This window comes from Poromitra crassiceps (assembly GCF_964638095.1).
Source record: "Poromitra crassiceps genome assembly, chromosome: 4".
NCBI classification, from domain to species: Eukaryota; Metazoa; Chordata; class Actinopteri; order Beryciformes; family Melamphaidae; genus Poromitra; species Poromitra crassiceps.
Genome location: NC_139626.1, coordinates 40,673,982 through 40,701,929, shown reverse-complemented (window position 1 = coordinate 40,701,929; position 27,948 = coordinate 40,673,982). Strand labels below are relative to the sequence as shown.

Genomic DNA, 27,948 nt, shown 5'->3' with positions numbered 1-27,948 from the left:
AATTCACCTTTTTCACTTCCCACCCAATTCACCCATTTTCAATAATGAGAGACTAGAGAGAAGGTACAAATAAACTTTATTGATAGTAATTTGATTTGGCCTATGACTCCATGATATGATGACGGTTCCTCCTGAGATGTGCGGAGGACGTCAGTGATTTATAGGATAGAGAATTCCTCCCATAGGGAATTCATCAGGAGCCATGACATTGGTGGTGATCAGGGGAGGAGGTGGGGCAAAACATTGCTTTCAACAAGGTTTCAGCAACTGAGAGGTGACGGCACATAGGTGAGTTACAACACAGCGAGATACATGGGAACTTTTATACAACTCATTCAGTTGATTGGCCAGCAGAAAAACGAGGGAAATTAGCTGATTGGGTATAGTCCAGAAAGAGGGAAACCGTGGGAGACAGTGATTGGACAAGGAATGAACGAAGGGGGCGTGTATATCAATGAGTGAATGATATAACTGTAAAGTGCAGGAAGATAGAAGATAGAATCATGTTGATAATGTAAGCCTATAGTAAACTATACACAATGCTAATATGATACTATTATTGTAGACGCTATCAGTGTTGTCTGGTGATTATCATTCCAACTTAGAAACTAAGACAGATGTAAACCTGGCCATATTGCATGGCGATACAGATGGGCCCAGCTCAGAGATGCAAAGAAGATGAGGGAACATCAGCGATAGTAGAGCAGTACAGCTGCCTCAGTAATTTGCCTGGATGCACTCCATTGTTGGTTGGTCCCATAGCCACTCCCATCAAAGGAAGTGAAGTCTCCACATTGTGCCTCTGCAGGGAAGTGTCCTCCTCCACCAATACAGTACTATATTAAAAAAGAGTAAAAAAATAAAAACACATAGAGACTTGTGTTGTTATACTTGTGATACTTGTTTCCTCTGTCTTACATTAGTTCTGCAGTAACCTAACCCTGGAATACTTCTTTGTTGTAATATCTACCATTACTGACGTACTGCATCAAAGTAGTCACATAAATCAACTCTCACATGTTCAACATTGACTCCTGTTGGTTTGATCCCAGAGCAGATGGCAGTGGCTGCACGCTCATAGTTGATAGCTCTGAAGCTGATGTAGCCTGGGGTAAACTCACCTAAAGGAGAAGCAATAAATAAATAAATAAATAGCTAGATAGATAGATAGCTAGATAGATAGATAGATAGATAGATAGATAGATAGATAGATAGATAGATAGATAGATAGATAGATAGATAGATAGATTGGTCGATCAATCAGTCTAGGTCCTGCATGTGTAAAGTTAGTGTAAATAAAGATGATTGAAGCTAGATAGATGTAAAGAGCTTTCACTGGACAGATCACATGAGCACAGAAACCTGCACATACTGTGCATTAGTACACTCTATATTGTACCAAGATCACAGCAGAAGACAAGAGCAGCACATATACTATCTGCTAGTACACACAACATGCTCATTTTAAATACTATTACCTCTCGTATTGGGTCCATAAAACATGCGTGTGGTGTCCGCATCTCCATGATCATATATGATAGCGGAGGATGGTCCATTATCCGTGACTGCCGAGAGTGTATCATTGTACCTCACTGGGTAATGCTTGAAATTGCAAAAAATTTAAGTTAGTGCTATTTTCCTACATCAAACACAGTGAAACATTACACATTCAATTATTAAACTAATAGTACTGCAAATTACTTTTTAAATGTAGTGCTTTTACCATTTAGGTGCTCGAAAATAAATGCTGTAAAATCAGCTGGGGGGATGCATATTCAAAAAAGAAAGCTTGTAGGTTACTACTGGCTCCATTCAGGCCTGCTCAAAAGAATAGCAACCCTGCATTATAAAGGAATAGTTCACCCTGAAATGAAAATTCAGTCATTATCTACTCCCCCCCCCCCACCCCCATGCCAGTAGAAAGTAAGGTTTGTTAGTCCATACAACAGTCCTGGAGCTTCCCATTTTAATTATTTTTTAATGTTTTGATGAACCAAAACAACCCCAATCCAAGTCAGAAACACAACAGCACTGTGAGCCTGTTGGAATTCAAAAACCTTACTATTAACACTTGACTAGCCTGTACTCTACTACTGTACTGTACTGTACTGTACTGTACTATACTGTACTGTACTGTACTTACTGTACTATACTGTACTATACTGTACTGTAATGTACAGTCAACCTAGTGACATCATCTATCTAGCAGCGTCCAGTTGGTGAAAAAGTGAAATGTTCTTCTTCCTACCATTTCCTAGAGCTTCCCATTTGTTCCCAGTATAGTAGTAAGGATTTTGAACATTTTGATGAATCAAAATTACCCCAATTCAAGTCAGAAACACAACAGCGCTGTGAGAATTCAAAATTCTTATACCAACACAGAACTAGCCTGTACTCCACTACTGTACTGTACTGTACTCCACTAGTACTGTACCGTTCTGTTCTGTACTGTACTCCACTACTGTACTATACTGTACTGTACTCCACTAGTACTGTACTGTTCTGTACTGTACTCCACTACTGTACAATACTGTAGTGTACTGTACTCTACTGTACTGCACTATACTCTACTGTACTCTACTTTACTGTACTCTACTGTACAGTCAACCTAGTGACATCTATCTAGCAGTGCCCCAGTTGGTGAAAAGCTGAAGTGTTCATCTTCCTAGTACCAATTCTAGGTACATTTCAGACTTGAAAGCAGTGTCCTGTCTCGTCTGAGAGGTGAAATGCAAATTAACGACTCATATGATCAAATGTTTCATGTGAGTCATTCTGATTGGTGAGAATGAAAGATTTGCCTGATTTAAATCCCTGTTCACTCTCTGCTCAAGCCTTGCAAGTCAACTCAACAGTTCATCCTTTAAAAGTGATAATACGGAATATTTCAGTTTTGTTCTCTTGTGTGACACCTATTGGCGATGAGTGGTAATTGCAGGTGAGATCCAAGCTGTTATTATGTGACATTACTCAGTTTGTTCAGCCATAGTAACCACCCGTAATGCTAGCAGAGACCGGAAAAAAAGTAGCTTGTTATCCTTCACACAAGAGTTGTCAGGAACCTACAGTAACCTACAGAGTGAGTATCTAATCTATCAAATTTTTAACAAGTTCATAAATGCTGCAATACTGAAAATGCAAAGGCTTCCATCAATGGGCCATACGCTCAATCACCATTGTGTTAACTCACTATCAAAGATAGTGACTTAACAGACATTTATTTAGATGAAAATCTACCGTATTATCACTTAAGGAACAGGGTAGAGCAGGAATACATTTGGATAGGAACATCTTTCTTGTAGGTGTTAGGATGACGTCATCATTCCTACTTTGACGTCGTCATTCCTACTATGATGTCATCAATCACTGATGATGTCATGATTCATAAGCGTCTTTCATGCCTTTCGCTGGTGATGTCATAACACAGGTGATGTCATATTCACATCTATAAGGGCCTGTTCCTGCAGGTCCTCGCCAGTGATTCATAATCTAAATTCTCATCAAGGATCATACCAATCTCTGCAATCTCTGCAACCGTTCCCAAAACCTCGAACAGTGCAGCCCCAGCCATCAAGTTCCACAACACCCCAGCTTCATCAACTACCCGCGAATAGATCCACATGTCCAACACCGATCCTGACAGTATGAATCACTCAGAAATGGATTTAGCTGATAGATTTCCACCGATCAAGGAGGAAGACCCTTGGTGGGTGCGAGACCTGCCTTCGGCCACCCGACAGGGGCTTGAAACAATACTTGAGCTGATTGCTCAAGCTGCTTCTAGCTCTGCCCAGCAGGAAAGAGTAATCCAGGCTCTGGCTTCCGAAGCCGCTGATCGGCACGCCCTCTTGATTGGCCGGCTAGATCGTCTCGAAGGGCTAGGCCCCCAGGGTGTCATTCCGCAGCCTCTGCGAGACCTCGCACTTGAGTCAAGACGCCTGATTGCCCACCAGGAAAAAGCAATCCAGGCTCTGGCTTCCGAAGCCGCTGATCGGCACGCCCTCTTGATTGGCCGGCTAGATCGTCTCGACGGGCTAGGCCCCCAGGGTGCCATTCCGCAGCCTTCTGCCCCTCCTGCCCCAGCTTTCGAGCGCACCGCCGTTCCGGAGGTTTCCAGACCTGCTACTCCCCCGTCCACAGCGGCCGTTGCTTCTAGCTCTGCCTCTCGGCCGCCCCCAGCTGCTAAGGGCATATTCTGGGGGGGAGTTCGCGTCATTCCAGAGCAGGGGCACCCACATTTGAGTCCCAGCAGCCATCTGTACCGTGATCTGACCGGCAGGGTTCGCATCACACCAGAGGAGAGGCAGCGCCGTTTGGACACCCGGAGCTGCCTGTACTGTGGTCGAGCCGGGCATTACCTCTCCTCCTGCTCCCGGCGTCCAGTAATTGGTCCCACCGCTCGCCGGCCCGTGGTACTCTCAGTGGACCAAGACTCTACGTGTCCAGCCAAGAAATCTGTACGGTTGGGTAGCGTTCCCTGTAGGACCCAGGAGTGGCAGTGTGTCTCCAAGAGGGTTAGGGAGTTGGAGAGGACTGTCGATCGTCTCATGGGGAAGTTCAATCGCTGCCTGCAGATCGGCTCCGTCCCCCCGCAGGGGGCCTCCGAGTCTGCTGGCCCTGAGGCACAACCTATGGACCTGCCCCTCGCCGAGTCTGAACCCGTACCTGAGGCACAACCTGTGGACCTTCCCCTCGCCGAGCCTGAACCCGTACCCCAGCAGCAGCCAATTCCTGTCCCTGACCAACACGTAGGTTCCAGCCTCATGCTGGGAGGCTCCCGTAGTGTCGTCAGCCCTCGGTCAAGAGCAAGAAGAAATAAGAGGCGTTTAAAGGAGGAGACGGTGGGTGACCTCCCCAAACTACAGGTCGGGAGGGCAGGCCTCGCTGTGTCAGATCCCCCTGCGGCTCTGCCTTCGGAGACGGCGGCATTTGACCCTTTTGATGGTCTCCAGCCCCCCGTGTTTGGATCGTGCCCCGGGGGATGGCCGGCCCCAGAGGATCCACCGGACCCGGTGGAAGTTCTATCTACGTATCGGTCCATCTATGGCTTCGATATCCTGTATTAGGGAGGAGCACCCCCACTGTCCTACACCCCCTTTGGGGTCTGACCACCTGCATCTAACCACCTGCTGAAGAGCACCTCACTCTCTTACACCCCCTTTGGGGCCTAACCACCTGCATCTAACCACCTGCTGAAGAGCACCTCACTCTCTTACACCCCTTTTGGGGCCTAACCACCTGCGTCTAACCACCTGCGGAAGAGCACCTCCACCAGAACCTACGGATTTTTTGTCTCCCAGATGCCATCCTTGATGGCCCCATTGGACGCCAGGTGACGTCCGTTGAGGGGAGGGTACTGTTAGGATGACGTCATCATTCCTACTTTGACGTCGTCATTCCTACTATGATGTCATCAATCACTGATGATGTCATGATTCATAAGCGTCTTTCATGCCTTTCGCTGGTGATGTCATAACACAGGTGATGTCATATTCACATCTATAAGGGCCTGTTCCTGCAGGTCCTCGCCAGTGATTCATAATCTAAATTCTCATCAAGGATCATACAAATCTCTGCAATCTCTGCAACCGTTCCCAAAACCTCGAACAGTGCAGCCCCAGCCATCAAGTTCCACAACACCCCAGCTTCATCAACTACCCGCGAATAGATCCACATGTCCAACACCGATCCTGACAGTAGGCTACTGGTTACATACATAACCCAAGTGCAGAATGTATTGAGGCACAGTAGATCTTACTGAAAAGAGTCCAAAGAGGTTCCCCCCATCTGCGAGTAAGAAGCTGCTGTTTGTGTGGTATCGTAAGATGGCTGAGCTTGTCCAGTTCTCCAGTGGGCTGTTGTTGGGAACATGCCACACTGACATATCACTTGCAGATAAGTCATAGTAGCCAGGATTCTGGGAAAGAAAGGGAACAAGTGAAGCAACCATCCCTGTGTAGTAATTTATTTCAACTGGACTTTAAAGCATTGATGTTTTTCTCGTGAATGATGTTTGTCAGTCAGTAGAATCAGTATAGTCAGGAACCATCTATTGTAGCCCACCTTGAAGTCATCAGAGGTGGCACTTTCGACTGTTCCAAAGACGTTTCTGTTGGCCCAGTTTCCATCTCCTCCTGGTAGATTAACGTTGTCCCCCTGCTGGCTGGACCAGCGGTCACCCAGTGTACATTTGCCATACATGTTGTTCTCATGTACGCTCGCCACCAGGGTCCAGCCACCACCTGCAGTGGTCATGTCACAGAAGGTCTGGTAGAATATGCCATTAGCAGTGGCCAGGTAGTACAACCCATCTAAATGAAGGAAGACAGAGGAGTGTCATGACAATGTCTAGTAGCAATCACAACTCCAAAACCTAATCAGGAGGGCTGTTAAAATCATTGGCATGCAGCCCCCATCTTATCTCCAGGAGATTTTCGAGGAGACAGCGAGGAAGCAGGGCCTTAAAATCACCTGCGACCCAAACCACATCCTTCATACAGAGTATGAGCTGCTGCCATCAGGCAGAAGGTACAGGTTACCAAACTGTAAGATGAACAGGTATCAGGGTCGGACTGGGACAAAAAAATGGCCTTGGACTTTCCTACCAGGACCAGCCCACCTCAACCAGCCCGCGGCGCGGATACTCCACAACCCCGCCCCCATCGACGCACAAACACAAGAGCAAGCCAAAATTCGGAGGGGGCAACATTCGGCGACGACCAAAGGTCTACACAGATTTGTTTTCACAGCAACCTTAGCTCAGTGCCAGTGCCTGTTTTTCTACAATGTTGGTCGTTTGAAGCCAGATTTAGAGGAATATTTAATTTTAAATTAACATTAGACTGTTGTGATGTCATTATTCAGTTTTAACCATCAATTTTAGCTCCTTTTCTCATTAGGGTAAATACTGTATGTTTATTTGGAGATTTTTGTCAATTATATGTGCTGTTATGGTTATTAGCTTAGTCACTCACTTCTACTAGCTTCTACACTATTTCCAAAGGAGGAATCCTCAGGAGTAATTCCCAAAGTGGCCCGCTGGGGTTCACTGTCTCAATTTTTTTTTTTTTTTCTGCAAGCGGCCCACCAGGATTTGTCCCGGTGCTCCCGATAGCCAGGCCGACTATGGCAGGTATACATTTTCTTTTGTTCCACTGTCAATCAAAATACAGTAAGAGATGATGTATTGTAGAGCATCTGTGCAATACCTATTCCAGTTTATTATGCAATATTTACTAGGGCATCGGTGCAATATTTAACTTTTCATTTGATCATCAAACCTATTTCTTGGGGGGAGGGGTAACATTTTCTTTTGTACAGGGCATTGTGCAATATTAGGTAATATTCTTGGTGTGTATGTTTTTGATGTATAGGGATATCGGTATTGAATGTTAATTTTGATTGTACATGCACTGGGTGTTTATGTGTGCTATGACATCACCTACTGTATGTTCTCTCGAATGCCCAAGACAAATTTCTCCTAAGCGAGACAAGAAAGGCTACTCTAATCTAATCTAATCTAATCTAATCTAATCTAATCTAATCTAATCTAATTTAATTTAATCTAATCTAATCTAATCTAATCTAATCTAATCTAATCTAATAATCTAATTTAATCTAATCTAATAATCTAAAATGGATTTGATCAAGATTACCTAAATAATAACAATGCAACATCACAATACTGAGGTTGCCCAAAACTGCTGTGGACACCAACTCACCTGTGTTAACACCATAATCTCTTAGTTGTTTGCAGCTTCTGGGCACAACACCTGCACAGAAAAGATCAGCTTCTGATTCATGAATTTATAGCATCACCACCACATGTATAAGTCTTTGTCAGCTCAGTCTTAAAGGTACAGTAGGCTGTTTTTATAATGTATTTATCAAACAAATAATTTTAGTGATTAAACAGGAGAGCAGACAGTATCAAATAAGTTATTATAGGTAGAGGAACTGTAGGTTAATGCCATACCTGACACATGGTGAACAACCAGGGGAAAGATAACAAGAAGAATGGTCCATCTTTCCATGACTGAGGAGACCAACAAAATCAGTTACAACATTCTGACACAAGTTTTAGATGTTTCAATACTGCCTATGCTAAACATCCATTTGTTAAAAGCAATTGGATTAACTTAGTTTAGGGACCATTTCTTCTGACTTACCTGGCCAAATGTGATACACAGAGAAAGACAAAGCAGCTCTTCTTCTCACTAGACTGTACTGTTCTCTGATGGATGAAGAATGAGGGAAAAGGCAAATGTGGCATGATGTGTTGTCCCACCTCCTCCTTTATAGCCAACCAACACATTGAGTGGCCAGCAATGGTGACACTTTCAGTGAAAGCTCACAAACACAGTGATCCATCTGTTTGTCATACTCCACATACTTCAGTGAAACATTTCCAAGTTGCTGACAAGTTGACGACTATATAAAACCGTAACCCGATAAACACTATCTTTTGCATCAATGCATTTGGCTCCCGAACAAACGTATTAGGGCAGGTGTCAGCAACCTATGGCTGGGGGCCATTTTGGCAGAGAGTAGAGGAAGTACAGCCTGGGAAAAAACATCTTGATAATGTGACCTCAATTTCTGTTTCGCTGTATGTAGAGCGAAGCAGAATGTGAGGTCAGGTTCTCAGGTTATCAGGCTAGAGGACATACAGCTTCATCTAAACGGGTGGAGTTGATAGCCAACTCTTCTTCATTCCAAGTTTTGATGTGGAAATGGCATGAGGAAGAAAGAAAACAGTATCCAGTCATCAGGTACTCTTTGGTTGGTTCTCTCTCTCTCTCTCTCTCTCTCTCTCTCTCTCTCTCTCTCTCTCTCTCTCTCTCTCTCTCTCTCTCTCTCTCTCTATAATTTTCTGCACTTTAGAAAGTGCCAACAAGGAGATTACTGCAAGGAGATTACTGATCTGGTGATTTGGGAGACCATGGAAGCAGTTGCACTTCAACTTTCTGCCCATGAAACCATTCTTGAATGTGTTTAGTAGGAGGCATTCTTCTTTGGCCCTTATAAAAACACAGAGCAATCATCAGACGCAATTCGCCGAATTTGTGTCTAAGAGGCAGGAAGTAACACAGGTGCAAGCAGAATATTAATGAGGGTTTTCAATTTCGAATCCTTTTGGTGATCCAATGCAGGGCCTTCGTTACTGTTTTGCTTGTACCTGTGTTACTTCCTGCCTTTTAGACACAGAGAATGGGTGAATTGGGTGGGAAGTGAAAAAGGCTAATGACTCCCATGGCTGCTGCAAATACTGTTACTGTTATTCTATGTTTAACATTTTTGCAACAATGTGAGTTGAAGGCATCCTTTAGATTTCACCTGCTGTAAGTAAGGTTCCGTACAACACATGCACACCTGACCAGGTGTCCATGTGTTGTACTTGGAGGCAGTATGAATTATCAAACAACATACGGTACTATAGTAAACTCTCAAACAGCCCCTCCTGGGCTAGCCTGGGTAAACCCATCCCCCACGTGACCTGCTCTCAGACCTGTTCTCAGTCACTAGGTGTGTGACGCTAGTGACTGGGAACTGAGAGAGCAGGTCACGTGGGGGCTGGGTTTAACTAGGCTACTCCTGGGCTACTGTACAGTAGGGCTAGACTGTCCTCATAGCATAAAATATGTTGCTCATCTGTTGTTCATCTTGATCCTTGAGACTAACTGGAACCTTCTAATTTTTGTATCATTCTGTGATAATTTATTCAAGATGAAAAAGAGACTTATTACTGGAAGACTTTTTTGAGACAAATGAAATTGAATTGAGATAATAATTTTAGTAATATTTGAGAAAGTAAAGAGATGAACATGAGATCATTCTGAGACTTTCATGAGACAAATCTGACAAGTATGATCCTTAGACGAGATCTTATTATTGTATATCCAATGTCTCGTCCTTGACTCAGTTATTTATCTTAAATGTCCAACTGAAGCTATGAGAAGGTAGCATGATTTTTGAGCCATATTTGAAAAATATGAGAAACAATTAAGGATTTAATTAGTTAATATTTATTATTATTATTATATTTATTATTATTTATTATTAACATAATGTGATTCCACGATCCCTAAAAAAAATCTAAAATATATATCCTGTGTGTATATATATATATATATATATGAAATTTGTTTCATACCAAATTTCAATCAGAAGGCCGCCAGATTTGCATAACCTGATCAGTCCGTGACGTCAGTCAAGTGCAAGTATGACATCAGTTATGACGTCAGTTCATCCTAGTACATATAGCGAGGGTTCTACGTCACCTCCCTCTCTGGTGGATCATAGCAGCAGCTGGCATCACGGCTGTTCATCATCTCCTCTGAAGCTGTCGTTTGGCCCACCCACCTCCCCAGTCCACCACCAACGAGTCTTGACTCCCAAAGAATTACACACGGGGATGATTCTCTATCCTAGCCTATTCAGATGCCCTCCTCTCACCTCAAGAGGAGCGCCAACTGGCAAGGGAGTCATATGCCAAAGTAGTTGCCATGCTTGCCATTTGCAAAATAAAGCCGCTTGTTAAATCTTACCGACTGGCCTCTCATGATTGAAATATATATATACACACACACACAAACACACACACACACACACACACACACACACACACACACACACACACACACACACACACACACACACACACACACACACACACACACACACACACACACACACACACATATATATAACCTGATAAACCTGACCTCACATATATATATTCTGTGGTTTCATTGTGACCATTCTGGAGCCTGATCCAGGTAAATAAATGTGTCTGAACATGTGATTGTAAAAAAAAAAAAACTTAAATAAAATAAGTCTATTCTAACAACCTGGTGTGCGCTGGATTTCCTCACCTCTCTCTCTCTCTCTCTCCATCCAGTGCCGGGGCCCTCGTTACTGTTTTGCTTGTACCTGTGTTACTTCCTGCCTTTTAGACACAAAATGGGTGAATTGGGTGTGAAGTGAAAAAGGCTAATGACTCCCATGGCTGCTGCAAATACACTTACTGTTATATATGTTTAACATTTAGCAACAATGTGAGTTGAAGGCATCCTTTAGATTTCACCTGCTTTAAGCACAATGCATCCACATGCAGGGAAAAGGGTGAAAGGTGACTCATCAGACCATAGCTGAGCAAAGGTTCCTTTGGTCAGGTGTCCATGTGTTGTTGCAGTATGAATTACCATACAGTAGTGCTAGACTAGCAAAAATAAATAAATAAATAAAACAAATCTGTTGCTCATCTGTTGTTCCTCTTGATCTATTGAGACTAACTGGTACCTTCTATATTTTTGTAGCAATCGGTGATCATTTAATCAAGATGAAAAAGAGAGGTAGCTGTCCAGTGTGGTTGCAGGAAGTTCCACAGGTGTTGAATGGAGCAAAGAAAGACATCCGAGGCACTCTGAATAATATTAAAAATCCTTTATTCTAAACGGGGATACCAACGCGTTTCGACTCAAAGAGTCTTCATCAGGATAATGGGAACAATCACATACAGGTGCTGTATTTAAAGCCCACTGAGGGGTCATGTGGTGGAGTCACATGGGAGTGATGTAACAACCCCTTTAAAGGAGACACCAGACGATATGATCCCACATAGTCAACATAGGAGACAGAAGGAACAACCAGAAGAGGTCACATAACAATTTACTTTTTCAACTCTCTCTGCCTTAACTGTGCTGTGCCTTAAACTATGATGCCTTAACTGTGCTGTGCCTAAAATAGGCCTTAACTCTACTGTGATTTAAACTATGTTGTGCCCTCTCTTTGATTAATAGAATCATACATTCATGACTCAATCCACTGCGTTGTCATTTGATCCATGCATTTTTTGGTAACTCAATGCCATTGTTTTTATTATGAAAAGTGTGACCTTGTTATGTGACCTCTTCTGGTTAGATTGGGAAAGACACCTTTTCCATTTTTTTAAATCTCCTTCTGTCTCCTATGTTGACTATGTGGGATCATATCGTCTGGTGTCTCCTTTAAAGGGGTTGTTACATCACTCCCATGTGACTCCACCACATGACCCCTCAGTGGGCTTTAAATACAGCACCTGTATGTGATTGTTCCCATTACCCTGATGAAGACTCTTTGAGTCGAAACGCGTTGGTATCCCCGTTTAGAATAAAGGATTTTTAATATTATTCAGAGTGCCTCGGATGTCTTTCTTTGCTCCATTCAACACCTGGGGAACTTCCTGCAACCACACTGGACAGCTACCTCTTTTTTTTATCTTATATCTATGTATGCCCGATCCTGGAAGAGCACCTGATTTTTACTCTGCCATTTTATATTGATGTCTCCTTGACCCAATGCAGCACTCCCAATTGTATCTTTATAAGATGAAAAAGAGACTTATTACTGGGAGACTTCTCTGAGACAAATGAAATTGAATTGAGATAATCATTTTAGCAATATTTGAGAAAGTAAAGAGACGAACATGAGCGCATTCAGAGACTTTTATGAGACAAATCTGAGAAGTATGATACATAGAAGAGATCTTATTGTATATCCAATGTCTCGTCCTTGACACATTTATTTCTCTTAAATGTCTAACTGAAGCTATGAGAAGGTAGCAGGATTTTTTAGCCATATTTGAAAAATATGAGAAACAATTAAGAATTTAATTAGTTAATAAATAGTGATTAGAATTAGCTGTAATAAAACAAGCATAAACACTCTTGAGTTTAAGATCAACCACCTTAAAGTGGCAAAAGCATATAAATTTAAAATAAATTGGCATTCATAATTTATTCATCTCTATTGTCTAATCATGGGATCAAGAGGCATGATAATACACAAGACAGCCTGTATTAACATAATGTAATTCCACCATCTCTTAAAAAGATGAACATTAATAATCATTATATATATATATATATATATATATATATATATATATATATATATATATATATATATATATATATATATATTGTTACGACGCATCGTTTAATCTTCGTCAGGGGGGCAGGACCACATTTCCATGCCATATTTCCGCGTAGCGGGTCATTATCTTGTCGGCGTTGTGTCTTTGGTTTCATTCATCTCCAGGTGCAGTTGATTTGGTGAATGAGTAGGCATTGCTGCTGATTGGAGCACAGCTACATCACTCTGCCTACAAGAGGCACCTCATTTCAACATGGCAGCAGAGTTGTACTGGAGTGTGAGACCAGTACACTCTCATTCGCACACCAGCTCATTCTGTCTGGTTGTTTTCATGCATTTGGTGTATGTTAAGATAATTGTAAAGTCATGTTTTGTTATCTTTGTGTGTTACAGGAATGAGATGCTACTCTTTGTGTAGGGTCCAGCAGTGCCAGCCAAGGAGGTAACATCAGGTATTGCTGAGGGCTACGACCCCCTAGACTGGGGGTCGTGACACACACACACACACACACACACACACACACACACACACACACACACATATATATATATATATATATATATATATATATATATATATATATATATAAGCAACATTTATTTTAATCATGTAATGGATATTAAACAAGCAACATTTATTTTAATCATGTAATGGATATTAAACAGATAAATATTGTACAACAATATTGATCTGTTTAATATCCATTACATTTATATGAAATGTTGCATATATATATATATATATATATATATATATATATATATAAGCAACATTTATTTTAGTCATGTTATGGATATTAAACAGATCAATATTGTAGTCTATATTTTCATGTGCACATACAGGCCTTATGGTTGAGATGAAATCCTGATCTATTTGGGCTATGTCTGTCTATGCGACAGAACACCCCTATTCACCCCTGGGCTAATAGGGTTAATTCAGTTTATTGGGATCTTTCCAATTTCTTTTAGTCATGTAACGGATATTACGCAGATCAATATTGTAATATATTTTCATATTATGCTGTCAGAAATTTCGTTTTATTTTATGATTTCAATTGAATCTAACTCGACAAGCTACAATATATTATCATGTGGTGAAAAGGTACGTCAAAGGGTTTACTAGTGTACTGAAAATGAAATCAGTACAAGCACAGTACATTTTAATAAAGTGCAGGAAGATAGACAGGAAAGAATACAGTTGATAATTATAAGCTTAGACGACCAAGGCAAATAACTGACCATGAGTCAGTGGTCATCAAAAAACAGGTAATAACTCCTCTAAAAATGTAGGTGTACACATAGATAATCTTCTCTGCTGGAAAACACACATTGACAAACCGTGCAACAAACTGCAGCAGAGGCTTTGTTTTTTAAAACGGCTGAGGTTGTACGGAGTGAGCAGCCACATCATGTTGCTGTTCTACCGGGCGAGTCTAGAGAGTGTGATCAGATATGGACTAACAGCATGGTTTGGTAACCTTACTGTTCAACTGAGAAGCAGGCTGGCCAGCATGCACAAGGCGGCCATGAAAATAAAAATAATAGGTAAGAAAGAATATGAGCCCATACAAAAACTCTGTGAGCGAGCAGTAATCAAACAAGCAACAAAAATCACTGCAGACTGACGAGACCCCCTCTTCTCTGAATATGAAACTCTGCCATCAGGCAGGAGACTCCGGGTGCCAAAGTGCAACACAAACCGCTTGAAGCTTTCCTTTGTTCCAGCCTCCATTAAGTTGCTAAACCCTACAAAACGTTAGAGCCTCCATGTTGTCACTGTAAAGGTCCTTGTTATGCGTTATCTGTTTTTGGTCTTGTATGAAGCCCTATGCACTACTATCTCAAATGCTTCTACCCTATGATACGATTATTGTTTTATACAAAGCAACGGTGTACTTGCCCATGACAAATCCCCCCCAGGAACAAATAAAGTATAAAGTAAAGTAACTAACTAGCTAGTGTACTATAGACAGTGCACACAATGGTAATATGATACTATTATTAATATAGACGCTATCAGTGTTGTCTGGAGTTATCATTCCAACTTAGAAACTAATGACATTGGTGGTGATCAGGGGAGGAGGTGGGGCAAAACATTGCTTTCAACAAGGTTTCAGCAACTGAGAGGTGACGGCACATAGGTGAGTTACAACACAACAAGATACATGGGAACTTTTATACAACTCATTCAGTTGATTGGCCAGCAGAAAAACCAGGGGAATTAGCTGATTGGGTATAGTCCAGAAAGAGGGAAACCGTGGGAGACAGTGATTGGACAAGGAATGAACGAAGGGGGCGTGTATATCAATGAGTGAATGATATAACTGACTGGCACATTTTAATAAAGTGCAGGAAGATAGAAGATATAATCATGTTGATAATGTAAGCCTAGTAAACTATACACAATGCTAATATGATAGTATTATTGTAGACGCTATCAGTGTTGTCTGGTGATTATCATTCCAACTTAGAAACTAAGACAGATGTAAACCTGGCCATACTGCATGGTGATACAGAGGCACCCAGCTCAGAGATGCAAAGAAGATGAGGAAACATCAGCGATAGAAGAGCAGTACAGCTGCCTCAGTCATTTCCCTGGATGCACTGTAACCTGTGTTGGTCCCATAGCCATCCCAGTCAAAGGCAGTGAAGTCTCCACATTGTCTTGGTGCACCTTCAGGGAAGTGTCCTCCTCCACCAATACAGTACTATATAAAAAAAATAGTAAAAAATAAAAACCATAGAGACTTGTGTTGGTATACTTGTGACACCCATGAAGACTTTCCTCTGTCTAACATTAGTTCTGCAGTAACCTAACCGTGGAATACTTCTTTGTTGTAATATCTGCAATTACTGACGTACTGCATCAAAGTACGGTAGTCACATAAATCGACTCTCACATGTTCAACATGGATGCCTGTTGGTCTGATCCCAGAGCAGATGGCAGTGGCCGACCGTTCATTGTTGATAGCTCTGAAGCTGATGTAGCCTGGGGTAAACTCACCTAAAGGAGAAGCAATAAATAAATAGATAAATAGATTGATAGATTAGTCGATCAATCAGTCTAGGTCCTGCATGTGTCAAGTTAGTGTAAATAAAGATGATTGAAGCTAGATAGATGCAAAGAGCTTTCACTGGACAGATCACATGAGCACAGAAACCTGCACATACTGTGCATTAGTACACTCTATATTGTACCAAGATCACAGCAGAAGACAAGAGCAGCACATAGACTATCTGCTAGTACACACAACATGCTCATTTTAAATACTATTACCTCTTGGACCAGGTCCATAAAACATTCTTGTGGTGTCTGCATCTCCATGATCATATATGATAGGGAAGGATGGTCCATTATCCGTGAGTGCAGATCCTTCATTGTTCCTCACTGGGTAACGCTTGGAATTGCAGAAAATGAATGTTAGTGCTATTTTCCTACAGGAAACACAGTGAAACATTATACATTCAATCATTAAACTAATGGTACTGCAAATAACATTTTAAATGTAGTGCTTTTACCAGTTAAGTGCTGTAAAATAAATGCTGTAAAATCAGCTGGGATGCATATTCAAAAAAGAAAGCTTGTAGGTTATTACTGGCTCCAGGCCTGCTCAAAAGAATAGCAACCCTGCATTATAAAGGAATAGTTCACCCTGAAATGAAAATTCAGTCATTATCTACTCACCCCCGATACCAGTAGAAAGTAAGGTTTGTTAGTCCATACAACAGTCCTGGAGCTTCCCATTTTAAGGATTTTTAATGTTTTGATGAACCAAAACAACCCCAATCCAAGTCAGAAACACAACAGCACTGTGAGGCTGTTGGGATTCAAAAACCTTACTATCAACACTTAACTAACCTGTACTCCACTGTACTGTACTTACTGTACTGTACTGTACTATACTGTACTGTACTGTAATGTACAGTCAACCTAGTGACATCTATCTAGCAGCACCCAGTTGGTGAAAAAGTTAAATGTTCATCTTCCTACCAATGTTAGGTAAATTTCAGACTTGAAAGCAGTGTCCTGTCTCGTCTGAGAGGTGAAATGCAAATGAACGAGAGTCATATGATCAAATGTTTCATGTGAGTCATTCTGATTGGTGAGAATGAAATATTTGCCTGATTTAAATCCCTGTTCACTCCCTGTTAAGCTCAAGCCTTGCAAGTCGACTCAACAGTTCATCCTTTAAAGTGATAATAAGGAAGATTTCAGTTTTGTTCTCTTGGGTGACACCTATTGGCGATGAGTGGTAATTGCAGGTGAGATCCAAACTGTTATTATGTGACATTACTCAGTTTGTTCAGCCATAGTAACCACCCGTAATGCTAGCGGAGACCCGAAAAAAGTAGCTTGTTATCCTTCACATAAGAGTTGTCAGGAACCTACAGTAATCTACAGATTGAGTCTATTGGGGTAGCTCCGCCCACCCTGTGAACCTACAGTAACCTACAGAGTGAGTCTATTGTGTTAGCTCTGCCCACCCTGTGAACCTACAGTAACCTACAGAGTGAGTCTATTGTGTTAGCTCCGCCCACCCTGTGAACCTACAGTAACCTACAGAGTGAGTCTATTGTGTTAGCTCCGCCCACCCTGTGAACCTACAGTAACCTACAGAGTGAGTCTATTGTGTTAGCTCCGCCCACCCTGTGAACCTACAGTAACCTACAGAGTGAGTCTGTTGTGTTAGCTCCGCCCACCCTGTGAACCTACAGTAACCTACAGAGTGAGTCTGTTGTGTTAGCTCCGCCCACCCTGTGAACCTACAGTAACCTACAGAGTGAGTCTATTGTGTTAGCTCCGCCCACCCTGTGAACCTACAGTAACCTACAGAGTGAGTCTATTGTGTTAGCTCCGCCCACCCTGTGTCACCACAGACACCAAGTTCATAAATGCTGCAATACTGAAAATGCAAAGGCTTCCATCAATGGGCCATACGCTCAATCACCATTGTGTTAAGTCACTATCAGATAAATAGTGACTTAACAGACATTTATTTAGATGAAAATCTTCTGTATTATCACTTTAAGGAAGAGGGAATGAGCCGGAATACATTTGGATAGGAACATCTTTCTTGTAGGCTACTGGTTACATACATAACCCAAGTGCAGAATGTATTAAGGCACAGTAGATCTTACTGAAAAGAGTCCAAAGAGGTTCCCCCCATATGTGGGTAAGAAGCTGCTGGCTGTGTGGTATCGTAAGATGGCTGAGCTTGTCCAGTTCTCCAGTGGGCTGTTGTTGGGAACATGCCACACTGACATATCACTTGCAGATAAGTCATAGTAGCCAGGATTCTGGGAAAGAAAGGGAACAAGTGAAGCAACAATGCCTGTGTAGTAATTTATTTCAACTGGACTTTAAAGCATTGATGTTTTTCTCGTGAACGATGGTTGTCAGTCAGTAGAATCAGTATAGTCAGGAACCATCTTCAGCCCACCTTGAAGTCATCAGAGGTGGCACCTTCGGCCGTTCCAAAGATGTTTCTGTTGGCCCAGTTTCCATCTCCTCCTGGCAGATTAACGTTGTTCCCCTGCTGGCTGGACCAGCGGTCACCCACTGTACATTTGCCATACATGTTGTTCTCATGTACGCTCGCCACCAGGGTCCAGCCACCGCCTGCAGTGGTCATGTCACAGAAAGTCTGGTAGAATATGCCATTAGCAGTGGCCAGGTAGTACAACCCATCTAAATGAAGGAAGACACGAGTGTCATGACAATGTCTAGTACCAATCACAACTCCAAAACCTAATCAGGAGGGCTGCTAAAATCATTGGCATGCAGCTCCCATCTTCTCTCCAGGAGATTTTCAAGGAGACATCGAGGAAGCAGGGCCTTAAAATCACCTGCGACCCAAACCACATCCTTCATACAGAGTATGAACTGCTGCTTTCAGGCAGAAGGTACAGGTCACCAAACCACATCCTTCATACAGAGTATGAGCTGCTGCTTTCATGCAGAAGGTACAGGTTACCAAACCACATCCTTCATACAGAGTATGAGCTGCTGCTTTCATGCAGAAGGTACAGGTCACCAAACCACATCCTTCATACAGAGTATGAGCTGCTGCCAGCAGGCAGAAGGTACAGGCAGGGGCGGACTGGGATCCTAATTCAGGCCGGGCATTAGATACCAAGCAGGCCAGGCCGATACACGCCGACGCGCGTGCCGGCGAAAAATTTGGGCCGTTTGAAGCCCAATTTGGGCCATTTGAAGCCAGATTTGGGCCATTTGAAGCCCAATTTGGGTCGTTTGTAGCCAGATTTGGGCCGTTTGAAGCCCAATTTGGGCTGTTTGAAGCCCAATTTGGGCCATTTGAAGCCAGATTTGGGACATTTGAAGCCCAATTTGGGTCGTTTGTAGCCAGATTTGGGCCGTTTGAAGCCCAATTTGGGCCGTTTGAAGCCCAATTTGGGCCGAGTCCAATTTTACAATGAGATGCACCCACTTTAACCCTGAATAAAGTAATAAAACCACTAGTAAACCAGTAGGCGGCGCCTGGCCTGCTGTTCAGTGAGTGGCCTGACTGCGAGCACCACATTTTTTATTATTATTATTTTTTTCAGGCCAGGCCAGGCCAGGCCAGCTAGGCCACCGGGCATTTGCCCGACGTGCCCGATTATGCAGTCCGCACCTGGGTACAGGTTACAAAACCTGCTTCACACAGAGTATGAGGTGCTGCCGTGAGGCAGAAGGTACAGGTTACCAAACTGTAAAATGAACAGGTATCAGGGTCGGACTGGGACTAAAAAAACAGCCTTGGACTTTCCTACGCAGACCAGCCCACCTCAACCAGCCCGTGGCGTGGATACTCCACAACCCCGCCCCCATCGACGCACAAACACAAGAGCCAAAATTTGGAGGGGACAACATTCGTCGACGACCAAAGGTCGACGCTGAAAACTTTGACAGCAACCTTAGCTCACAGCTGAAACTTTTTGGCTGTTTTTCTAAAATGTTCGTCGTTTGAAGCCAAATTTAGAGGAATATCTAATTTTAAATTAACATTAGTCTGTTGTGATCTCATTATTCAGTTTTAACCATCAATATTTGCTCCTTTTCTCATTAGGGTAAATACTGTATGTTTATTTAGAGATTTTTGTCAATTATGTGCTGTTATGGTTATTAGCTTAGTCACTCACTTCTACTAGCTTCTATACTATTTCCACAGGAGTAATCCTGTGGGGATGGTGCATTCCCAAAGTGGTCCGCTGGGGTTCACTGTCTCAACCAATATTCCCCCCTTTTTTTCTGCAAGCGGCCCACCAGCCCACCGGCCCACCAGGATTTGTCCTGGTGCTCCCGATGGAAAGGCCGACTATGACAGGTATACATTTTATTTTGTTCCACTCAAACTACAGTAAGAGATGATGTATTGTAGAGCATCTGTGCAATACCCAGTGTTGGGGGTAACTCATTACAAAAGTAACATATTACATGTAATATATTACTTTTAGCAGTAACTCAGTAATATAACTTATTACTTATAGGATTTCAGTAATATTATACCAGTTACTTTGTCAAGTAACTCAAGTTACAAATTGAGTTACATTTTATTAAATCAAAGCACATATTTAAAAAAAGATACAATACTTTTCTAATTCTAAAAACTTTGTGTTTTTATGCAAATAACCACTACAGATGACAATAACAAAGGAAAAGAATAACATTTAGAATTTTGGATTGTTTACACTGACTTCAAGGCGGTTTAAATAATTTTCGGGATGGTTCCGTGGTGGCGATGTAATTCTGCTGCTGCTGTTGTTTTGGTAAAAGTAATGCAAAAGTAGTGTAATAAGTAATGAGTTACTCTACACAGAAAGTAATATTGTAAAGTAACGTATTACTTTCAAATGAAAGTAACTAGTAATATGTAGTATATTACATTTTGAAAGTAACTTGCCCAACACTGGCAATACCTAACATTAGGTACATACCTACTGTATGTTCTCTCAAATGCCCAAGACAAAGTTCTCCTAAGGGAGACAAGAAAGGCTAATCTAATCTAATCTAATCTAATCTAATCTAATCTAAAATGGATTTGATCAAGATCACCTAAATAATAACAATGACCTAAATAATAACAATGCAACATGACATTACTGAGGTTGCACTGCTGTGGACACCAACTCACCTGTGTTAACATCATAATCTCTTAGTTGTTTGCAGCTTCTGGCCACAGCACCTGCACAGAAAATATCAGATTCTGATTCATGGTATTCTAGCATCACCACCAGATGTATTAGTGTTTGTCTCTCGTAACGGACAAGCCCGTCTTTTATTGTCACACGAACACCACAATACATGCATGCGGCCACAACACACTCATGCTGACGGTGGCCGGTGAAAAGTGTCCTCTGCATTTAACCCATCCAGTCATGTCCTTTCCTCTGGGGGGGCAGGCCAGGAGCAGTGGTCGCTTTCTCGTACAGCCTCCCGGGGACCAACTTCGGATGTTGTCGTCACTGGTCGGATGACGATGACGATCTGATCTTCTGCATGTTTTTAGTGGGGGGGTTATATACGGAGGAACCATCTGGGGGAGCACGGGGAGAACATGCAAACTCCACACAGAGAGAAAGGCCCTTACGACGAGATAACCCACCTGGGCAGTAGGCACTGAAGATATGGGGGGGAACACAACCACAGCGCCCACAGTGTCCCAGGCGAGAATCGAACCCAGGACCTTCTGACTGTGAGGCGACAGCGCTACCGACTGCGCCACCGTTGTCAGTTCAATCTTAAAGGTACTGTAGTGGCTATTTGTCCTTTGTTAAACAATAAAGAATAAACAAAAAACTAAACATGTTCAAAATCAAAGCCACTGGCACCAGGAATGAATCATATCTTACGCAGGGAAAAATAAGTCAATTGTCCAGGCAGGCATAGCGTTTCTGTTGATTTATTCACCATTTTCCAAGCAAACAGACAAACAAAAGATTGCCGCCTCTCTTGCCCTGGTAAAAAACCATAAACCCCTCCCGGTGCCTTGACTGAGTCTACCTGTATGCCCATATAAGTAAGTTCACCTGCATGCACCCCAGCTGCCAGCACCTTCAAAATAAAAGCTTAAGTGCTCAAATTAACCAAATAATTATACTAATACTACTCAACCCAATTTAGCAATATTATTCTACAAAACAAAATAACAAAATAAATGTTTATTATTAAATACCACCAAAACAACCAATAGCTCCAACACTCCGGCCCCTAATTGTGAAAAGTGTAAACCCACAATTACTTTTATTTCTATAGGGGAGCTATTCTCTTTATCTGTACTCTGTCCCTACATAGATTCTTGTCTTCTTCACGTGGTTTGCCTGGAAGAAACAAATAAGAGGGAAGACAGGATAGAAAGAGAAAAAGAAAGAATAAATGTTAATGATCTTAGACTGTGGCCTCCAGGAGCAAGCAGATCTTTGTTACAGGTCTCTCCAAGACACTGGACTTAGTTTGGAGGCACACAGATCGGACTAATCCTTTCGAGTCAGACTTGGTGCTCAGCACTCGGCCCATCATCCAGGATCCTCTTGGAGCTGTAGGATCAGCCACAATAACAACATCTCCTGGAGAGAAGCTTCTTCTTGGCCGAGCCCATTTTTGACGTTCCTGCATCACAAGTAAGTATTCAGATGTCCATCTTTTCCAAAAGATCTCTTGGGTACTTGCTTCCATTTTCTTCTGATGTACAGATCACTCCGTTCAAAGAGTCCTGGTGGAAAGATGGGTTTTCCCTTTAACAGAAGAATATGGTTTGGCGTGAGGGCCTCAAGGTCATTAGGGTCATCAGAGACCTTTGTGATGGGTCTGTCGTTCAGTATTGCCTCCACCTCACAAAACAGCGTCAGCAGGCCCTCATCATCCAATACCTGCTGTCCAAGCGCTCTTTCCATAGGAAGCTGGTCTGTGTCCAAGTCCAGTTCCTTCATCTCTGTCGCTCTGATGTCAACTGGGATAGACATCAACACAGAGCGGCTGTTTGTCACCCATTTTTGGAGACTGAATCCACCTTTGTCACAGAGTGCAGTCAAGTTCTTTACAATCTGAATTGCATCTCCCTCTGTGGCTGTAGACTTCAGGCAGTCATCCACATAGAAGTTATGGTTGACTGTGCTGATGACTTCAGGAGGAAAATCAGATGCATTGTCCTCTGCAGTTCTCCTCAAGGCATAATTGGCACAACTTGGGGACGATACAGCTCCAAACAGGTGTACCCTCATTTGATGTTCCACTGGTTCTAGCTCAGTATTGCCATGAGGCCACCAAAGAAAGCGAAGGAAGTTCACATGTTTATCAGGCACTTGTACTTGATGAAACATGGCATGGATGTCAGCCATGACTGCCACAGGCTCTTTCCTGAATCGAATGAGGACCCCGATAAGAGAGTTGGTGAAATCTGGGCCCTGCAAGAGCTGGTGGTTCAGTGATGTTCCTTTATATGTGGCGCCACAGTCAAACACAACCCTTAGCTTTCCCTTGGTGGGGTGATGTACTCCGTGATGGGGGATGTACCACACTTTTCCATCATCTTGCTTTAACTGATCAGTGGGTACTATTTCAGCATAGCCTTGGACCAACATGTCACTGAGAAATGAGGTGTACTCCTCCTTGTACTTCACATTCCTGTCAAATTTCCTCTTCAGGCCTTGGAGGCGCTGTTCTGCGACAGAAAGATTATTTGGCAAAACAGGATCTTCTTCTCTAAAAGGCAAATCAATACAATAATGTCCATTTTTCAGCTCTGTTGTACCTTCCACTGTCTTCATGAATTTAATGTCCTCTCTTGACATTTCCAATTGCTCATCCGATGTTCTTTCATTAAAATCATGATTGTATTGTTTGATGAGCATTTCTTCCAGATGTTCCACAGAAATTCGATTTGTTGTAACAACAGAGCAGCCAGTCTTAACTCTGCCGTCTCCACCACGAAGTGGTCCATTGATTACCCAGCCGACTCTTGTTCTGACTGCGTAAGGTCCTTTACCTTGGCTGTTAATCAGCTCCCAAGGCTCCATCACTTTTGGTGCGTCGGTTCCAATGAGTAAATCAACCTCTGCATCAACATCATGAAGCTTTATGTTGCTCAAATAAGGCCATTTTGCAACATCCTCCTGCTGTGGAATGTTCAACCCTGACACTGGCATAGTCTTTTGAGTTATGATGTTAGGCAACTCAATAAAATCATTTGTTTCCATGCCAGATACTTCCAAACCAGACAGTATGGTGGTGCTTACAATCTTCTTTTGATCCATTGTTCTCAACAAAATGTTGGCTGGTTTGCCTCTTAGCCCAAGTCTCTTTGCCAAATCAACAGTGCAGAATGTACCTGAACTCCCAGGATCCAGAAAGGCATATGTGTGCACAACTGTATTACTCATCTGGCTTTTCACTTTAACTGCAACAATGGAGAAGACAGCATCTTAATTTGTCCTCGTCACCGGCCCCAATATGACCACATGTCTGAGACTGTCCAGGTGAAACATTCAGTGGAGGGCTCACAGATTCTTGTGCTGCTTTAAAGGATGTACTTTTATCCTTTTCCTCAATGTGGAGGACTGATGGATGCTTCAGATGACACACACTGCAATCCAAACGACTCCTACAGTCTTTGCTTGTGTGACCAACCTTTAAGCAACCAAAACAAATTCCATTTTCCTTTATGAAATTTATCTTGTCCCGTTGCAGCTTCAACTTGAATTGTGAGCATTTATCCAGTGAGTGAGTGTTTTGTTGACAAAATAAACATTTGATGTTGCTTTGGGCAGAAGAGGACTTATTATCAGTGTACATTTTATTCATATCCTTCACTGTGACACTGGTGGCAAATGTGCTTCCACTTCTCCTTTGCTTTGCATGACTGACATTGGAGACTTTACTGTGACTGGTAGCTTGTACATCTTGAATATTACCAAAAAGTGGGTCAGAAGCAATTTTAACTTGTTTCTCAACAAAGGTCACAAGGTCAGTGAACACTGGTCTGGATCCCCTTTGCTCCTGCAGATCACATGCAACATTTCTCCATTTTTCCCTTAGTTTATAAGGAAGTTTCATCACAATGTTTCTGAGGTTAGATGGCATGTCCAACTCCTTCATGTACATGATTTGTTGTGTTAAATTGGAGCAGCCTCGAAGAAACAGAGAAAATGATTGCAGTGCTTGAACATCTTCTGCTTTAATGAGGGGCCAGTTGAGAATCTTGTCCATGTAAGCAGAAGCAATTTTGTGCTCATTGCCAAAATGTTCAGCAAGAAGAGATTTAGCTCTTAGGTATCCCTGAGCAGAGGGAAGATGTTGACAACTCTTAATAAGATCTCTTGGCTGCCCCCTAGTGTACTGCTCCAAGAATGTCAAGCAGTCACTCAAGTTGTCAGTTTTTCCTTCCACACAATTTTCAAAGGCTCTTATGAAGGATTGAAACTGAAGGGGGTCACCATCAAACACAGGGATATTTCTCATTGGCAGAGCAGATGCTAGATTTTGCTGAACCAACAATGCAGTGATATCATTCTGACGTTGCATAATATTCACAATATCATTCTGGGTGTCATTGTGTGCTAGGTTCAGATGGGATTGACGGCCTGTTTGTTGAGCATCATGAACCACTTGAGTCATTTGTACTTGGTGGTTACTCATCACTGGCCTGATGTGAGTTTGTGTTAATGCAGCTTGTTTAGGCCTAACAGTCACAGCCTGGGCCTTAGGGTGAGATCCACTGACAACAGACTTTACTTTTCCTGGAACAAAATGATCAGCATGAGGATTCAGTCGGCTTGTCCTTTGACCACTTCTCTCAAGATATGAGTTCATTCCGTCAGATCTTTTAGAACCACACTTTGAATTTATTTCAAGGACATGAAGTTTAGCATTGGTTACAGCCAGTTCGGTTTCCAGAGCAAACTGTTCCTTTTCCTTTCTTAGTTCCTCCTCTTTGGCTTCCAATAAATGGTTCTTTTGTAATGCAGCCATGCGCTCCATAAGTGCTGCTTTATCAGCTTCTGCCTTTATCCTTGCAGAAGATGTAGATGACGTTCTGGATATGTAAGATCTGGTGTGATTTCCCATTGAAATATTTGAAGCACTGTCCTCAGGGCTAATCTCATCATCACACACTAAGTTACCAGGAAGTCCAGTATCATTGTCATTGTCAGGAGATTCAATATCATTGTCCTTTGATGGCACATGTGACAGAAGGTTAATGTCAGATCCAATATCAGCATTTGATTGCACATGTGACTGGAGGTTAATGTCAGGAGGTCCAATAGCAGCATTTGATTCCACATATGGCTGGCCAACATCAGATAACCACATCTTTACATCTTCAGTAAAATTATGAAACATGGTCATTTTCACATGAAAATATTTATTTTGCCTTTCAATTTCATCCTCCGGCAGATTCTGACTCATGAAACATTCATGCACGTCCTTAGCCTCCTCATAGCAATTAATGAATTTATCCAACAGATTGCACAGATTTAACATTGTCAGTGGATTCCATCAAGACACGCAGTTGCTCCATGTTCTTCTTGGCTTGTTTGCATGCAAAAGTCCTCTTTTCTTGACTCATTTTTACATAGAATGCCAAGCCTTTTTCCGTCAACTTAGTACTCCGTTTTGAGAGCACAGACTGACTGTCACTCTTCTCTTTTGATGCATCATCAGGAATTATCTCCTTACTGGCATTTAGTGCAGTGTCAGCCTGACATGTCAGCCATTTTGTCTCCTTTGTCTCACAAGCTTTAAGTCTGATTGACTTCCCACACTCTTTCTTTGCAGCAGAGAAAATACAGGGAAACATTATTTTCTTATATCTTATGTTGCACGGGCACAGTCAAGATCCAAGATTTTGTGAATGAAACAATTGCTGTGCTCCAGGGAGGTATTGTGCAATATGCACATCATGATCCAAAGTCCGACAATTAAAACTTCCAATATTCATCCAGTATGACAATCACTCAAAACACTCCAATAGTGTAGCCGTTTTCTTATACAGCCTCCCGAGTTAATTTGTTCACATACCGATGCTGTCGGATAGATTTTGTATGTAGGCCCGTGGCTCTCCAGACGTGTCTTTTGTCTTGTCCAAAAGTCCTCTTTCTTTCACAGGTGAGTGATCCAAACTTCAAATCCATCAAAGTCCAAAGTCCATCAACAAAATGCATTTCTTTAAGGGTGGTTTTTTACTTGTGTAGTGGCTATTTGTCCTTTGTTAAACAATAAAGAATAAAGAAAAAACTAAACATGTTCAAAATCAAAGCCACTGGCACCAGGAATGAATCATATCTTACGCAGGGAAAAATAAGTCAATTGTCCAGGCAGGCATAGCGTTTCTGTTGATTTATTCACCATTTTCCAAGCAAACAGACAAACAAAAGATTGCCGCCTCTCTTGCCCTGGTAAAAAACCATAAACCCCTCCCGGTGCCTTGACTGAGTCTACCTGTATGCCCATATAAGTAAGTTCACCTGCATGCACCCCAGCTGCCAGCACCTTCAAAATAAAAGCTTAAGTGCTCAAATTAACCAAATAATTATACTAATACTACTCAACCCAATTTAGCAATATTATTCTACAAAACAAAATAACAAAATAAATGTTTATTATTAAATACCACCAAAACAACCAATAGCTCCAACAGGTACAGTAGGCTGCTTTTATAATGTGTTTATCAAACAAATAATTTTAGTGATTAAACAGGAGAGCAGACGAAGTTATTATAGGTAGAGGAACTGTAGGTTAATGCCATACCTGACACATGGTGAACAACCAGGGGAAGGATAACAAGAAGAATGGTCCATCTTTCCATGACTGAGGAGACCAACAAAATCAGTTACAACATTCTGACACAAGTTTTAGATGTTTCAATACTGCCTATGCTAAACATCCATTTGTTAAAAGCAATTGGATTAACTTGGTTTAGGAACCATTTCTTGTGACTTACCTGGCCAAATGTGATACACAGAGAAAGACAAAGCAGCTCTTCTTCTCACTAGACTGTACTGTTCTCTGATGGATGAAGAATGAGGGAAAAGGAA

The 27,948-nt window shown here is 42.1% G+C and overlaps 1 protein-coding gene across 1 annotated transcript; it reads right to left on the bottom strand.

Moving 5' to 3' along the window:
* Positions 1-59: 59 nt before the first annotated feature.
* LOC310775032 (intelectin-like) lies at positions 60-27,948 on the bottom strand. The gene is made up of 8 exons (XM_083635109.1): positions 27,855-27,948; positions 27,662-27,721; positions 21,051-21,101; positions 18,357-18,604; positions 18,055-18,213; positions 1,479-1,602; positions 1,018-1,121; positions 60-836 (listed from the first exon to the last, which is right to left on the bottom strand). The coding sequence occupies exons 2-8, from the start codon at positions 27,717-27,719 to the stop codon at positions 690-692; spliced, it is 891 nt and encodes a 296-aa protein (XP_083491235.1). The 5' UTR covers positions 27,720-27,721; positions 27,855-27,948; the 3' UTR covers positions 60-689.